Source organism: Bos indicus x Bos taurus, chromosome 10 (assembly GCF_003369695.1).
Source record: "Bos indicus x Bos taurus breed Angus x Brahman F1 hybrid chromosome 10, Bos_hybrid_MaternalHap_v2.0, whole genome shotgun sequence".
NCBI lineage: Eukaryota > Metazoa > Chordata > Mammalia > Artiodactyla > Bovidae > Bos > Bos indicus x Bos taurus.
In genome coordinates this window covers 55,017,355-55,034,900 of record NC_040085.1, presented here as the reverse complement: position 1 = coordinate 55,034,900, position 17,546 = coordinate 55,017,355, and the positions used below count along the sequence as shown (strand labels likewise).

Here is a 17,546-nt window from a genome sequence, read left to right as displayed (position 1 = left end):
GCTAAGTCTTTGCTGCTGCACGTGTGTGCTTTCTCTAGAGGTGGCTACTGGGAGCTGCTCTGCAGTTGCAGTGCTCAAACTTCACTGCAGCAGCTTGTCTTGTTGCGGAGCACAGGCTCTAGGGCGTGCAGGCTTCAGTAGCTGTGGCTCGTGGCCTCAGTGGTTGCATTTCTAGGCTCTAGAGCACAGGCTCAAAAGTTGTGGCACAGGCTTAGTTGCTCTGTGCCATGCAGGATGTTCCTGGACAAGGGACTGAACTTGAGTTTCCTACATTGGCAGGCAGATTCTTTACCAGTGAACCACCAGGGAAGCCCCTTCATTCACTCTTGATAAGTAGAAATTCATAATTTTATAAAGTTTTCTCCATGCAATCATAAAGATATCTGCCTATATTTTCTTCTACATGAGGTTTTCTCATTTAAGTCCTTAATCCATCTGGAACAGATTTGCATGATATAAAAATTAATCAATCAATTAATAACAATTAAAAACATAAGATTTGCATGATGTATATGTTAAGGGTCTGTAATGCTATCTCTGTCATTTTCCTTGTATATGTTTTCACATATACGGGTCTGTTTCTGGGACTCTGTTCTGTTTAATCTTTGTATACTGTATTTTATATATTTTTATATAAGCCTATAAAAAATAAATGGCTTAGTAGGTCTTGCTATCTAGAAAAAAAATTCTTTTAATACTTTTTAAAAATGCTTTTAATTAAAAAAATTTTTTTTTAATTTTTATTTTTTTAGCCATATCATGTGGCATGTGAGATCTTAATTCCCTAACCAGGGACTGAACTCATGCTCCCCAAAGCAGAAGCAGAGTTCTAGCCACTGACCCACCAGGAAATTCCCAAGAGGAAATGTTCTTTTCCAGGGAAGTCGTGGCTCTTTTCAGATCAGTGCTCTTTTATTTTAGAAATTAGTTTGTCAAGTTCTCCAAAAATCCCCATTGGAATTTTGATCAGAAATGCACTGAATATGTAGATTAACAAAGGGAAAAATGCCACTTGCAACATCAAATCATCCTGAATGAGCGATTTAGGTTTTTTTAAAATGTCCTATAATAAAGTTAGTTTTCAGTATAAATGTCTTATACTTTGTCAGGTTTATCCCAGAAACTATATTTTTGTTGCTATTGTAAATGATATATTTTCTTAAATTCTGATTGTTGGTGGTAGTGATAGTGAAGTCGCTCAGTCGTGTCTGACTCTTTGCAACCCCATGGACAGTAGCCAACCAAGCTCCTCCGTCCATGGGATTTTCCAGACAAGAATACTGGAGTGGGTTGCCATTTCCTTCTCCAGGGGATCTTCCCAACCCAGGAATCGAACCCAGGTCTCCCGCATTGTAGGCAGACGCTTTACCGTCTGAGCCACCAGGGAAGGCTGATTGTTGGTAACACACTTATAATTAACTTCTGTGTATTATTTTATACCTAGCCATCTTACTAAATTCTTTTAAATAATACAAGCTTGTGTTCAAGAGTAAAAATGTATTACAAATTCCTTAAACCATAATTTGCATTCTACCTATAACTGACATCAATTCATCCTGATAAATTAAGAACAACCTGAAGAATAAGAATACTGATAGAAGGTATAATCTTCTACTCAAATTATATCTTCATCTTTCCACTTTCTAATTCTTGAGATTCAGAAGGTTGTCTTTGTAGTCACTTAATGAGCAAACCAAAGACGTTAGAACAAATTTTTAAAGTAGTTCTTAGGGTTCAAAGCATGTAGAAATGGGTCACTGTGTCTAGGAACAACCAAAACATACAGAAGTTTGTCATATATTACCTTATGGCTCTTTATCATAAACCATTCCAAGCATTCGTCAGTCTGTTAATCTTATCACTTTATGCCCTACAAACCATACAATGATTGTACTATCAGCAAGCTGTTTTTTGACTGATTCCCAGATACTTTCTTACTCCTAATGAACCTAAGGAATTGTCAAAGGATAAATGAACGGATGCCCAACAAAAAAGATACAGTACAAATGAAAGAAAGTGTGTACCATCTAATTCATTTCAAGCCAGACAGCACTTTTGTAAAAACTGTAAAGGGTAAAAAGCAAACATGTCTTTGAACAGATCTAGTCCTGAATCATTAATAAGGATTTTTAAATGACAATGAGTGAGAGAAGACAGCTATCTACTCTTTAGCTATTAAGCTAATTATCCGGGCTACAAAATGAAATTTCACATATAACTGGAAAACAGTGAGAATTTTAAAACTACTTATTAACTGTTACCTCTTGTCAGGATAAAGCTTTTTACTTTAATGTTTACATAGTCCTCCAAAAACTTTTAACAAAATGATATACAACTAGCCCAAAATTTTTACTTGTTTGAGGATACATGTTACCACTAATAGGTCTGGTTCAGATCTTATGCTAAAATATGGTACACGAAACTTGATAAGTTCTTCTATAAAGATATTTATAGAATGTTTTAAAAGGGATTTTAATCTAGTTATTAAAAAACATATGAAAAATAAAATATGTACAATTCTAACTTCTACCAAAATGAGTCCCTCAAATTTCTATAATGTCTTCAAAATTCCATCTCTGATTTCTGAACTGCTTCACTACTGAAAGGGGATAAGGAAACCTCAAATCCTGCTCAAAACTATATAAGCCAGCACCCAAGTTGAAAGAACTTTAAGAACATGGGACTGTTTCATCTTTCCTAAAGAATTTCACAAAGTGGCGGGATAAACAGAAGACTGAAAGTCCAAAATCCTAAAAAGTGGTAGAGTCTACAATTACAAAGTCAATGCATGACAACAGATACAGAGAACAAACTTGAGGTTGCCGAAGTGTGTTGGGGGCGGGGGCAGTGCTGGGGGAGGGGTGAATTGGGAGTTTGGGATTAGCAGATGCAAACTGTTATATATAGAATGGACAAACAACAAAGCCCTACTGTAGAGGACAGAAAACTGTGTTCAATATCCTATGATAAACCATAATGGAAAAGAAAATGAAAAAGAATGTACTGTATATGTATGTATAAATGAAATCACTGCTATACAGCAGACATTAACACAATACTGTAAATCAACTATATTTCAATAAAATAAAAAATATTTTTAAATCTATGATGTATATACATAAGAAAAATCTTGCCTTACCAGTTTGCTGTGAAGCATCTACCAGTAGCACAATTTTTGATCGATTATCAGGACCTGCTGCACTTGTCTCTTTCTGAATAGCTACATTTTTCACCAGTGGTCTTTTGCTTTTTATGTGCTGTTGTGTAAGTTGTTGCTGATTGAAGTAAAAAAAAATTAAAATCTTATTCAATGTACTAATAAACATTATAAAATATATCAATACATCCTTTAAAAATATACTTAAATGAGGCTACAAATGAGTGACTCTCAATCCATGAGGAAACAGGGTTACTGTGTTAGGATTTCATTAAATTATCTACAGCTAATCATAGGAGGCTATATAATGTATTATATACACATTTATATACTACTTTTCAAATAACCATTAATACTATTATAATTAATGAGATATATTCATTTTAATTGTCATTTGCATTTTAAATTTTCTTAATAATAAATAATAAGAGTATAACCACATCAAGGGGTTATAAATTTTTATTTAAAAAGGCAGTATCAGTAAAAAGGGTGGTAACTTATCCAAAAGCTCAATTTTTTCATGAGAGCAATGAAGTACAAAAGAAATTTCTGCTTTAGAATTTAAAAAGAAAATATTAAAAAGCTGATCCTTTCCTTCATTTTTTAAAAATATGAGTATCCATCATTTAATAGCAATTTATACAAAAGAACTCCAAATTTAACTCCTTAGATAACTTCTTAAAGTGCTGGAAATGTACTCTGAGAAATCATGTTACTTAAATACTTGAAAGTTATATACTATTGTCTATTTCCAATACTTATTTCTTTTCATTCCCAGATATCCCAAAAGGATTTCCCTTGACCCAGAAAGTTTCCACGGACAAAAACTAATAAGCTTTTCAAAGCAACTTCTACAGCTTGTTTGTATTTTAACCTGAAAAAAGTATGCCAGAAGACATCACAGACTTTTCACCAAAGAGGCTGGGCTAATGGAATCTAGGAAAGCATGAACTCCTCGACAATAAAAGACGTAAAAGGCATTTAATCACTCTGCTTTCCATTAGCTCAAAAGAAGCTAATCTGAAAGAAGCTTCTTCTAAAAGAAGCTAAGAAGAAATCTGGTTTTTCTTATTTGCTTTGACACTATGGCTTCAATAGAAAAATAATATTTTACTTAATAAACAGACACCTAGAATTAACCTTAAAACTCTTCTGTGATTTCAAGGCCTTTGTGTCTTTTTTTTTAACTTAGTCAAAAGGCTGGTGTTGACAAAGTCATTTCGCACATTTATCTTTAATTTTCTTTAGCCCTAGGAGACCCTGTGTTCATATAATAAAGCACTCTCTAAAAAACAAAGTGCTGTTCCTACTAAAAATTGACAGAATAGAAAACAATGAAGTTGAAGAGACTTAATTCAATATTCTTTTCCATAATATCTCTTGCTTATTTCTGAAGATTGATGTACATTAGATGTACATTAGCCACTTAACACTGCTAGGAAAGGAGCCAAACTAATCCCTTACTAAAACTGTGTCACTATGCAATTTTTATCACTAAATTAAAATAATTTGTAAATATTTGTACATTATGCTTATATAAACTCTCTAACTTGAAAATGACTGTTAATCCTATCACCATTTAAAGAATGAGGAACAAAAGTAATGGAAAAGTTATTTTTAAAATGCTACATCCTTAACTGTTTTTTAAAAAGTAAAACTCAGTAGTAAAGGCTAATCAATACAAGTAGCAAATTACTTACACTAACAACAGAAATATCCAACACAAAAGCCAATCAAATGTGGTCACTTACTTTTGGTACCACTGGTCCTCTATTACTATTTCTGTTTCGATGGCCAGACAATGGGAAGACCTGTCCAAGGTGATTTGGACGCTCAGTGCATTCTGTGGTTATAGTATTGACAGTATTTGCAGCCTGAAAAGTGTTGGAGTAAGGTGCAGGGAAAGGATGATAGAAACCCATGACTTGTGCACATGGTGCTGGCATCAGCTGATAATATGTATACTCTGTAGAAACAGGTGGCTGAGCAGATATAATGGGGTAAGCAAGGTACGGTCCAGCAGGGTTTGGATTAGGCTGTTGCCATCGTATATCATTGTTATATAATGGAAACTGTCTGTAAAACCAAATCAAAAAAGAACAAATCTATTGACATGCATGTCTGAAAATAATACAAAGCAAATTTTCAACTTATTTTAATAAAAGAAAATAACAGTATAAAATGTGCTAGGTTGCTTCCATTGTATCTGACTCTTTGTGACCCTATGGACCATAGCCTGTCAGGCTTCTCTGTCCATGGGATTCTCTAGGCAAAAATACTGGAGTGGGTTGCCGTGCCCTCCTCCAGGGGATCTTCCCAACTCAGGGATCGAACCTGCAACTCTGAAGTCTCCTGCATTAGCAGGCAGGTTCTTTACCACTAGTGCCAACTGTAGCCTCATAATAATTCTGAAAAAGAGATCATTTTTTATCAATTTCCTTGCTATAATTAGTTTTTACGTATGTGTAATAACAATTTTAACTGACAGTATAAAGGAATTCGGGCTTCCCTGATGGCTCAGCGGTAAAGAATCCGCCTGCAGTGTAGGAGATCCAAGAGCTGTGGGTTTGATCTCTGGGTCAGGAAGATCCCCTGGAGTAGGAAATGGCAACCCACTCCAGTAGTCTTGCGTGAAAGTCTCATGGACAGAGGAGCCTGGTGGGCTACAGTCTAAAGGGTCACAAAGAGTTAGACACGACTGAGTGTGTACACACACACACACACACACACACAAAGAAATTTAACCTGACAGTTTACTGCATTTCAAAATTTAAAATGTACAGAGTATTCTTATTTGTAGCTCTCTCCCTCAGCCTCACAATATTTCTGCCTAAAAGTTAAACACCTATCTGCTGAATCTGCCAGTAATGGCAGTCCAAAGTTCCCATTCAATGGCAGTAACTAACTGTAACAGCCCTCTGCAAAAAGCAGGGTAACGTGATCATTGTATAAGGTGGTCTTTACAGTAGGTGACTTGATTATTCCACCTCCATTCTTTAGTTCAGGCCAAGGGCCTCCTACTCCTCTCCAATATTCCCCTAACCACTTGGCCAAGTCCAGCTCTTTCCCTGGCTCCCCTTCTTGACAATGGAAGCAGGCGCCAGAGGTCCAAGAGAAAGAAAAGAAAAAGGCAAGCTTGTTCAGTGCCATCTTATCTCCAGCATTAGAGTTCTTCTAGTGTGATGCCTTCCTATAAAGCACCAGTCCTTCCCATCTCATCAGTCCTCCTTGCAGACAGTTGCCGCTGATGACTAAGAGGTCATACAGAGCTGGATGAGAGAGCTTTTCCTTACTATTCCTTGACAAAGCACAAGGGAAAAATGTTCCCTGCCATAATTCTAAAAATATTTTCAAATAATCTGATGGCTGGCCTACTCATGAATTCTCAAAGATTATTTGGTAAGATAAGAAAAGTTAAAATTATACTGTACACTTAGCCACTCTGTCAAACACTGCAATAGTATTTTTAGTTTATAAATTACTTCAAGCATAGTCCAATATAGGTCAAAGATTCTTAATGTAATATTCAGTTCAGTTCAGTCACTCAGCCGTGTCCGACTCTTTGCGATCCCATGAATCGCAGCACGCCAGGCCTCCCTGTCCATCACCAACTCCCAGAGTTCACTCAGACTCATGTCCATCGAGTCAGTGATGCCATCCAGCACCTCATCCTCTGTCGTCCCCTTCTCCTCTTGCCCCCAGTCCTTCCCAGCATCAGAGTCTTTTCCAATGAGTCAACTCTTCGCATGAGGTGGCCAAAGTACTGGAGTTTCAGCTTCAGCATCATTCCTTCCAAAGAAATCCCAGGGCTGAGCTCCTTCAGAATGGACTGGTTGGATCTCCTTGCAGTCCAAGGGACTCTCAAGAGTCTTCTCCAACATCACAGTTCAAAAGCATCAATTCTTCTGCGTTCAACTTTCTTCATAGTCCAACTCTCACATCCATACATGACCACAGGAAAAACCATAGCCTTGACTAGACAAACCTTTGTTGGCAAAGTAATGTCTCTGCTTTTGAATATGCTATCTAGGTTGGTCATAACTTTTCTTCCAAGGAGTAAGCATCTTTTAATTTCATGGCTGTGATCACCATCTGCAGTGATTCTGGAGCCCAAAAAAATACAGTCTGACACTGTTTCCGCTGTTTCCCCATCTATTTCCCATGAAGTGATGGGACTGGATGCCATGATCTTCATTTTCTGAATGCTGAGCTTTAAGCCAACTTTTTCACTCTCCCCTTTCACTTTCATCAAGAGGCTTTTGAGTTCCTCTTCACTTTCTGCCATAAGGGTGGTGTCATCTGCACATCTGAGATTATTGATATTTCTCTTGGCAATCTTGATTCCAGCTTGTGATTCTTCCAGCCCAGCGTTTCTCATGATGTACTCTGCATATAAGTTAAATAAGCAGGTTGACAATATACAGTCTTGACGTACTCCTTTTCCTATTTGGAACCAGTCTGTTGTTCCAGGTCCTGTTCTAACTGTTGCTTCCTGACCTGCATATAGGTTTCTCAAGAGGCGGGTCAGGTGCTCTGGTATTCCCATCTCTTTCAGAATTTTCCACAGTTTATTGTGATCCACACAGTCAAAGGCTATGGCATAGTCAATAAAGCAGAAATAGATGTTTTTCTGGAACTCTCTTGCTTTTTCCATGATCCAGCAAATGTTGGCAATTTGATCTCTGGTTCCTCTACCTTTTCTAAAACCAGCTTGAACATCAGGAAGTTCATGGTTCACATACTGCTGAAGACTGGCTTGGAGAATTTTGAGCATTACTTTACTAGCGTGTGAGATGAGTGCAATTGTGCGGTAGTTTGAGCGTTCTTTGGCATTGCCTTTCTTTGGGATTAGAATGAAAACTGACCTTTTCCAGTCCTGTGGCCACTGCTGAGTTTTCCAAATTTGCTGGCATATTGAGTGCAGCACTTTCACAGCATCATCTTTCAGGATTTGAAATAGCTCACCTGGAATTCCATCACCTCCACTAGCTTTGTTCATAGTGATGCTTTCTAAGGCCCACTTGACTTCACATTCCAGGATGTCTGGCTCTAGGTCAGTGATCACACCATCGTGATTATCTGGGTTGTGAAGATCTTTTTTGTATAGTTCTGTGTATTCTTGCCACCTCTTCTTAATACCTTCTGCTTCTGTCAGGTCCATACCATTTCTGTCCTTTATCGAGCCCATCTTTGCATGAAATGTTCCCTTGGTATCTCTAATTTTCTTGAAGAGATCTCTATGGAAGAGATCACCCATTCTGTTGTTTTCCTCTATTTCTTTGCATTGATCGCTGAAGAAGGCTTTCTTATCTCTTCTTGCTATTCTTTGGAACTCTGCATTCAAATGCTTAGATCCTTCCTTTTCTCCTTTGCTTTTAGCTTCTCTTCTCTTCACAGCTATTTGTAAGGCCTCCCCAGACAGCCATTTTGTTTTTTTGCATTTCTTTTCCATGGGATGGTCTTGATCCCTGTCTCCTGTACGGTGTCACGAACCTCCGTCCATAGTTCATCAGGCACTCTTATCTATCAGATATAGTCCTTAAATCTATTTCCCTTGACTCAACTGAACAGAATCCTTTAGCTTCTACTGTGCCTAATCCCCCAAACTATTAAAGAGTTCTAGAGTATTAACTTGAATATTTAATACCTGAGAGAGTAATTTACTGACCATATATCTCATCTATCCAGAATTTCTCAAAGAATGTGCCTGAACACACTAGTGTGACACAATGGTTAAACATGTGTAGAAATACTGACTTGCCTTAGCCCTCAGGGGTGGCTGGGCAAAGGCTAGAGTCCAGCTACCTCATCCATTTATCCTACAGTGCTAGAAGTACAATTTTAATGTGTGATATAATATGAAACATGCTGAAAGTACTTTCATACAGCAATAAAATGAACTACACCAATGAAGTGCTAATCATTCAGACAGTCTAAGCAGGGTTAGAAAGGCTATCAGGACTATCACAAGACACACCCTAACCACTAGGTCACACAGTATCCGAGCTGTAAGCATTTTGCTAAATCACTCTGTGACCATAGCACAGAAACTAAATTTAAACTACAGAGTCTAAAGATACAATAAGCTAACTGGCCACAGAAGCTTCAAAGTTAAGGGCCATCCCTTGATATAGTCTTCTTAGAACAGACTGTCTTGGCAATTAGGATTATATGCCTATCCTCAAAAAAAGGTTTTCTGTTCACCTCTTTCTGAATAATTCCTTCCTCCCGTTGAGTCAGTTTATTTCAAAAAAATTTCAATAACTTATTATAGGAGATACAAAGAATTCCATTTTCTCTTAGAAAGAATGAGAAAATAATAATAATCCATGCCAACAATTTTTAAATTTCTACATCATTTGGTTTCATTTACTCCTCTTAGAAAGTAGAGAAATAGTTAATACTTAAAAGTTACAAAAGGAAAAAGTTAAGACGTGTGCTTTGCAAACTTCTACATTTCCCTACCCCTTTCTTCCCCCACCAAAAGAAAATAATAATAAACAAATTACCTATTGGACTGGTTTTCTTGCACGAATGGATAACAGGTAATCAGGTAGCTGGGAATTGGAGTTGGTTCTACACCAGAAACATTTCCATTATCATTTGGGAGTGCCATAGGGATCATAAATGTATCAGGATTCTTCTTCTGGGGAATAAATGGTTCTACCTCAGCTGACAGCTTGACATTCTTCAAAGAGAAAGTGAAACACATTACTAACAAACAAGCAAAAACTTAAATAATACAAATTCACAACAATAAAACAATAAAAGAGACAGTCTTCTCAGTATTCACAAAACATTCAAAAGAAGAGCAAGGTCACATTTTAAAATTTTAATCTGATTATGTTATTTAGACAAAGCCATCAACTGGATAAAAACTTTATCAAAGGTTACTACATTTCAATGAAGTCATTTCTTACATAACCAAAGCTGTTAAAACAATCAAGAGTACAAGGAAGTCATACCTTGGAATCCAAAAATAAAGCTGGTAGTAAAAAAACAAAACAAAACAAAAAACAAACTCGCTCTTCAGACAAAACATTGTGTTTTAAGTTAATTTTGTTAGTGGAAAAAAATCACTGAACAGAGTTCTGAAGGATAACTACTCTATATTTGTTTGAATAGCCTAAAAAAGTTTATTTCTGTCCATTGCAGGAAATTAGATTAGTATGGTTAAATTAAAAGGAAGGATAATGTCTACAATAAATGAAAAAAACAACTTAGCACAAGGGAGAAAAACTTTGGCTTCACAGTTAAATTGAGAAAAAAGTGAGCACTTCAGCTTTCCAGCAAACAAACCGAGGAAATAAGGTAATCCAGAATTCGTGCTCCATGTTAGTTTATTTTTATCTTCTCTTATAAATCTATAGAGGTTTAAACATAGTAAAGTACCATACTAAGGATGCACAAATTGGGGACAAAACTATAAAGAAAAGTAAAGAAGAGCCATGAACGTCAGGATAGGAATTACTCTCAGGAAAGAGGAAGCTGTGATTGGGAAGAGGCACCTGGCAGAGCTTCTGAGGCACCCAACAAAATCCTGTATCCTAACATGGATGACACAAGGTCTTCATCCAATAACTCATTTAGCTGTACACTGGTTTTGTGCATTTTTCTTTCTGTGTTTGCTATATTTAACTAAAATTTTTAAGATTTTAGTATAAAATAATCTATAGGCACATTCTGTAAAAGGAGAATGTTAAAAAACTACAAACATCTCAAGGTGACTTGGGGGGAAAAACCCACAAACATAACAATATTAAAAGATAAACACTTTGCAAAACCAGTGAGTGGAATGCAACCCAATATTTCAACAACTCAAATCAACTACGTGAAAGCAATAGATCTAACCAGAACTTTTTCCCCACTGGGATGGCATTTATTAGAAGCTCCCATCAAGGCATATTTCTCTGAATAAATTTCATGCATGTGTCTCACAAAAGTAATTAGTAGAAAATCCAAAAAAATCTAAAGAAAAGACTTGACATGCTAAATATATGTGCTGAATATACAGCCTTTTTTCAAACTGTTCAAAAACAGTTCATTGTGAACATTTGAAAACACATGTCTAGGGAAGAAATCTGAACTATACAGCAGTATCAATTCAATATCCTTCCTCCCCACCTGATGTAACTTTGATGTCTACTTTTATACTACTGACCAAATCTGAAATAGATAACATAATTGTACTCATAAATAATGTGTGAGTTGGTTTCTTGAATTCCAACATAGGAGGCAAAAACAAATGTTAATAGTATATAGGTCGGTGATTTTCACTATGATAGTTATTAGGACTCAAAACTTATTAAGGTCTAAAATATCAACCTTTGAACGTATGAGAATCCTGAACAGCTTTATAAATCTGGGCTAGAAGACATTTGAATTTTTTTTTCTAATTCAAGGTATATGGTTATATTAAATTCTCAGTCCCATATGAAAAAAAACTAAGAATACTAATATAAAGAAATAAGGCAATTTAAAAATAACTTTTCCTGATACCCCCAAATAATACCAATTCATAAATTACTTTGTAACAACAAATTCATATCCTTGCTCTTTCCCAACAGTGTAGTGTTTAGGATTCCACTTCCACTGCAGGGGGCACGGGTTCAATCCCTGGTGAGGAAACAAATACCCCACAAACCACCAGACTAGCCAAAAACAAAAAAAAAGTTTTTTGTTTTGTTTTGCAACAAGTTTTTAATACCTAGTCTCATCTGTTCTTTATATGTTTTGTGAATTTAAGTAACCACTACTCAAAAAGTGTCATGCATAATTTATAACTAATATCTGTACATATACACCGTATATGTCCCCAAAAATTTAAGTCTGTATTGGCTTCTATTCTAAGTGCAATTCTAGATATTGGCATTCAACAATAAAACTCACAAACACTGAAATGATCCTTTGTTTTTACCAAAAAAGAGAAGCTGCTGTAGTCAACAGCTGCACAAACAGAAGATGTCACTAGTAGGAACAGACTGGCAAACTTTCTCCCACAGTTACAACTCCCTATGGTTTTAAAAGTTGTTTGTCGTGACTTTGGGGCCTTCAGCATCATACATCAAAATGCAGCCTCAGCTGTCCTCAGGCCTGAAAAGTAATGTTCATATGGCAAAATATTTTTTAAAATTTCACATAATAAAAGTCATACAGATAATATGTTAAGCAAGCAACAGATTTTGGCAGTTATTTCATTAATATAGAAATTAAAGGAAAAAATGTCTTACATAGTAGACAACAAAATGTTATGAAAAAATTAACTAGTTACTTCATACAATGATACTCCTCAGTTTGTATTTCTGTTTAGTCTATTTATGCCATGACCATTAAGAAATTTTTGTCTCCTTAAAGAAAATAAAATAATGGAAGAAGTCTAAACAGAACAAAATCTACTCCTGTACTGCTATTTGCTAAAAAAAAGGAAAAAAAAAAAAAAGACACTGTACTGTAAAATTACCTTTATCTTTCAGAAATTACTTCAGAATTTTCCAAGTTAATGAAAAATCATAATCCCAGAAACCTGTTTTGAACAAGAAACTGTAGAAACCTTATTTAAAAGTTTATTAAACAAATGCATTCAGATCACTGAGAGCCTGTATAATTTAACAAATACACACTGAGCTCATGCACTGAAGAGAGCACCACACTAGTATGAAGCACACATCAACAGAAAATGCAGACTAAATTCCTCTGAGATGGAACTTTCAGAAGAGTACAAACAATTTCCCCAGAAAGCAATAGAAAAATGACACCCACTTAAAATCAAAACTGAAGTAGAACATAATAAAGCATGCTCCCACAGTGAAATGTCAGTACGTACTACACACCCACAGAACAAATAAGACTATGGAAACCCTCCACGTTCTTGCTATATTAAGGTAAATAGGATGTATCAAACACTAAGATGTTTTATATATCATGACCAAAGATAAAATAAATGTCTTCTGAAGGAAAATGTGCTTAAGAAATACCTGCTGGCTTTATTGTTTTCTGGAACGTCTTTTACTGAAAGTAAGCCACTTGACTAAATAAATCAGTAGTTATACATATCAAGTTTTGCAAGACTTTAGAAAATACTGAAGAGAAAAATCAAAGCATTTAACTTAGACTCTGCCTACTTGCTTTCCTATTCATACATTTTCCCTCTTTTCTTAAAATGGACCACATTTAATCTTGTTAAACTCTGATGGTACTTTTTTAAAACCTAACTTTCTAAATTTAATACTAGTGTTTGGAATTTTCTTTCTTTCTTTGAGGAGTTCTCCCCCCACCCCCACTTCTTTCCTTGGATGCTTAATTTTTAACTTCCTTTTAAAATGCTGAACAGCGAAAACATTTATGACTATGCCTTTGCCTCAGAGTATAGCTTCAGCCACATCCCATACATTTTAATATGCAGTATTTTATTATGTTTTAAAATTTTTTTAATTGCACTTTTAAAGTCCCCTTTGACTTAAAAGCTTAGGGGAAAAAAATGCCTTTTTAAATTTCCAAATGATATTTTCACTAAATGAGCATTATTTACTTTCTTTTTGATTACAAAAGCATTTTTAAAATGTTAAGGCAATAGCTTACTTAGATCTATAAAAGCTAACTCTAAGTATTACTGAATAAAAAACACTTTAGAGTAACTTATTTAGAATACATTTAGTTTGCAGTGCTGACTCTATTTGACATTTATAATTATTTAAAGAAAAAATTATAACCCAGATAATATTATACCTTAATTGGTAAACAGTTCTTTGCATGAAACCATATACACTTATCACACATCTGGTTTTCTAAGAATTAAAGGCATTAGTGATCAATAATTTTGCAAATTACTTTAAAAGAACTCATCTAACATTAATGTACTAAAAACTAAGCCCGAGTTTAAATTATTTGATAATACAAAAGAGACTGTCAACCTCAAGTGTTCTGTCACTTCTAAAGCTACTGTTTATTTTTTTTTTTAAATCTCAAAACACTGTCCTAAATGTCCTAAAAATAGAAATACAAAAACTTTATAAACAAACTCCATTATTTAGTCTTCACATCCCTTTATATCAGTTTTTTTTTTTTTCCCCTTTAAGGACAGGGGAAAAAAAAACACCTAAGATCCGGCACAGCTAAATAAACAAAACAGATTTTTTTTTTTAATGCACTATACTAAGCAGCATCCTTTCTCAGAACTACCTCTGGCAATTAAAATAAGCTACTCATTTTGATCTAAAACAGTCTTGCTAAAAGAGGTTACTCCTGAGATTCTCTTATGGTTATAACATTTTTTCAAATAGTCATTACTACAGTTAAGATTACTAGCTAGCATGTATTCCCAGTAACTTGCTTTTTATTATCTTGATCAACACACACAGAATTTATCCTTTTATACAAAGATTTTATACATATATATATATAAAAAACAAGACATAATTCCAAGAACTACAACATGAATGTCTTCAGGCAAAACACGCTTAGATATTTTTTAAGTTACACTTGTGCAATACTCCAAGGATTTAAGACAAAATGCAGAAAGTCTGTATTAGTACTAGTCTTTAAAAATCAAACTTCTATGAATAGTCAACCACTATAATATTATAAGTTTTAACGCTGTAGACATTCCCAGAAATTCTGAATATAAACCAACACTGGTTTAAAATAAATGTTTTGAGAGAAAAACGGAAATTCAGCACATGTGGCATCTGTTTTTAATGACTTTTACTTATTAAATTCATTTAGTAAAAATATAAAAGTACATTCCAAATAACTTGGAAAAGCCATTACATTACTCAGTGGTATAGTGAAAGCAATCAAGAACTCCACACAGTGGACAGATCTCAGTTCCAGCCCCTCATCTATCATTAAGTTAATAGTTCTGTGCCTTTTTTCAATGATGAATATGAGAATATAATGAAAATAATGGAGTTTTGCCATCAGAAAAGTGCTAATTTAAAATGAAGGAGACTCCTTCCAGGTCATCCATGGACCCCTGAATTAACTGCTTACAGCATGAACTAGGCAAAGCAGCATCACTTTTGGGGATCTCAGCTTTCTGTGAGTGTATGTGTGGGGGAAAGAGCAATTGATTCAAATTATTCTCTCATAATCCCCTAGGATTAGGCTAAGGGAAGAGGTAGGAGGTACTGGAGAGAAAAAAAAAAAAATTCTTCAACAGAAAACCTACATTTATGTTTCTTTCTGAAGCTTAAATTTCTACAAAATTTTAATAGGTTGTGAACTCTGGAAAGAAACGGGATGAAAGACAAAGAGGCTCTCTAAAGAATTTGCTCATAGCACTTGCTGTCCAGATAATTACATACAAATAACTATGCTAAAAGTTACCATCTAAATAGTTAATTACATTTCCTCTGGGATGAAAGGAACCATAAGTATATATATATATATATATATACATGGAACCATAAGTATATACATGACAGCATTACTAGTTACAGTTCTGTCATCCCAGTGAAGAAACAAAATGTTTAACCCTTTCATTAGTGACACACGTACTGGAAAATCATTCAAGAAAATTTCTTATTCACTTCTCAGGCTTTGAAATTTCGGGTGTTTTTTGATAGGTATCTTGGAAAATTATTTTTCATTAAACTGGATATAGGGGACATATAAAATACCTTGGGTCACAGGAAAGCCTGAATTAATTTGTCAAGGGGTCCCCATCAGTTTTGCTTTGGTAAATGCACAAACTGTTTCGTAAAACTCGCTTGTGTTTTCAGTCATATTCACACAAGCTTTTTTTAAATAAAGATTTTTATACAAAGGAAAAAAAAAAAAAAGAAAGAAAAAAACAAAACAAATATCCACAACCAGGAAGCTGCTGTCTGCTGAAAGAGACCTATTTCAAAATCTGAACTCCCTCTGACTAGCTACATATATACACATAAATATACCAGCTACATATATACAAATACAAGAATTTGGGAAATCTTGTCTCGTTATTCAGGTGTTAATTATCCATTTGTAAAGTCATCGGGCTAACCCCTAATCTTTTTCCTTTATCTATTTGCCGAGTTCATTACTGGGCAAGGCCTTCAACTGAAGAGGGGGAATGGACAGTGAGTAAACTTCGATTTCATCAAATTAAATCCCTTCATACAGATCTCAGAATGGAAAATACTGAAACTTTTTGGAGGGAAGAAAACTATTATTTTAGATTTTTTCCCTTTTTTTTAAACACTGTCACCATCCCAGCCTCCCAGCACCTACTAGCTTGGATAATCAATAATTTGATGCAACTGAAACATTAATGGGACTTCGTGAATACGAAAACGGGCTCGGAAATGAACTCGTCCTTCGGGTCCTACACCTTTAAAATATAAAATCGATGTTTCAAAAACACTATTATTTTTGGGGGGGGGGGCAAAATAACTGGCTAGAAGGGCAAAGGGAAACCGCAGTATTTCATATCTAAAAAGGAACACCTCCATAAAACCACTGCAAAAACAATGCTTCGCTCAAGGGAACGTAGGTCTTAAAAAGCCCATAACCCCTCCATCATCTGTAGTTATCACATTCCCTGACAGTTTTTCTAAGCGAGAAGCCTTTCCACCTTAAAAACACATTCCAGAACTGAAGGGAAGGGGGAGGGGGGTTAGTATTTGGTGAAGTTATAAACCCTCTCTCGGGAAAGAACGGACAACTTGGGAATCTTCTGGCCCCTTTCACCAAACAAGTCAGGGCGGCCAAAAGCAAATCCCCAGCCCGGGGGAAATCAGAGCTGGAAAAGCCTCCAAGCTCGAGACAGCATCTGAAACAATGCAGAAGAGGGGCGCCGCCAGGATCCCGGGGAAAGGAGGTCTGCGCCAGCAGGAACCCGAGGGCTCCGGCCGTCCGGGCCCACGCTCGGAGACCAGGGCCCGCTCGGGAGGAAGCCGCGGCCGCGACCCCCAGCTCCCGGCCCGACCGGCCTGGCTCAAGCCCGCGTACCTGGTCTGCGGGGGCTCGGTCCATGGCGCCTGCAGCCGCAACGGGCCCGCGTTAGTCGGTGTGAAGAGTGCCTCGGGCCGCTTTCTCCATGGCCCCCCGCTCGGGTCGAGACCGGGGTCCGGACCTCCGCCCCTATCTAGCTGGCCGCGACGCAGAGTCCGGCTACGCCACTGGCCGAGGAGGCGGCCCCAGCTCCGGGAGGAGGGGGCAGCGGCAGCCTCGGGGAGGGATCATCTGGGACGGAAGCCGAGGAGGGCCCAAATGAGCTAGAGGCGTAGTCGGAAATGGCGGAGCGCGGAAGGGAAAGAAGGGGGCGGAGGTCCACAGGGGCAGTGGGCGGAGTGATCGCAGGCGGCCTGAGCTGGCGGAAATCCAACGCGAGCTGGCCGTTCTGGAGGCTGAGGCCAGCTGGACATTCCGAGTAGCATGTTCCCTGAGCCGCTCTGCGCTTTGCGTGGGA

The 17,546-nt window shown here is 36.6% G+C and overlaps 1 protein-coding gene across 1 annotated transcript in view; it reads right to left on the bottom strand.

Moving 5' to 3' along the window:
* SECISBP2L (SECIS binding protein 2 like) overlaps nucleotides 1–17,332 on the bottom strand; it is a 60,187-nt gene extending 42,855 nt beyond the window's left edge. Inside the window, exons 1-4 of the mRNA XM_027554056.1 lie at nucleotides 17,087–17,332; nucleotides 9,667–9,845; nucleotides 4,909–5,233; nucleotides 3,140–3,275 (exon numbers count right to left, since the gene is read on the bottom strand). Of these exons, the coding sequence (XP_027409857.1) occupies nucleotides 3,140–3,275; nucleotides 4,909–5,233; nucleotides 9,667–9,845; nucleotides 17,087–17,110 (664 nt within the window). The 5' untranslated portion in view covers nucleotides 17,111–17,332. The remainder of the gene's footprint in view (nucleotides 1–3,139; nucleotides 3,276–4,908; nucleotides 5,234–9,666; nucleotides 9,846–17,086) is intronic.
* Nucleotides 17,333–17,546: the final 214 nt, after the last annotated feature.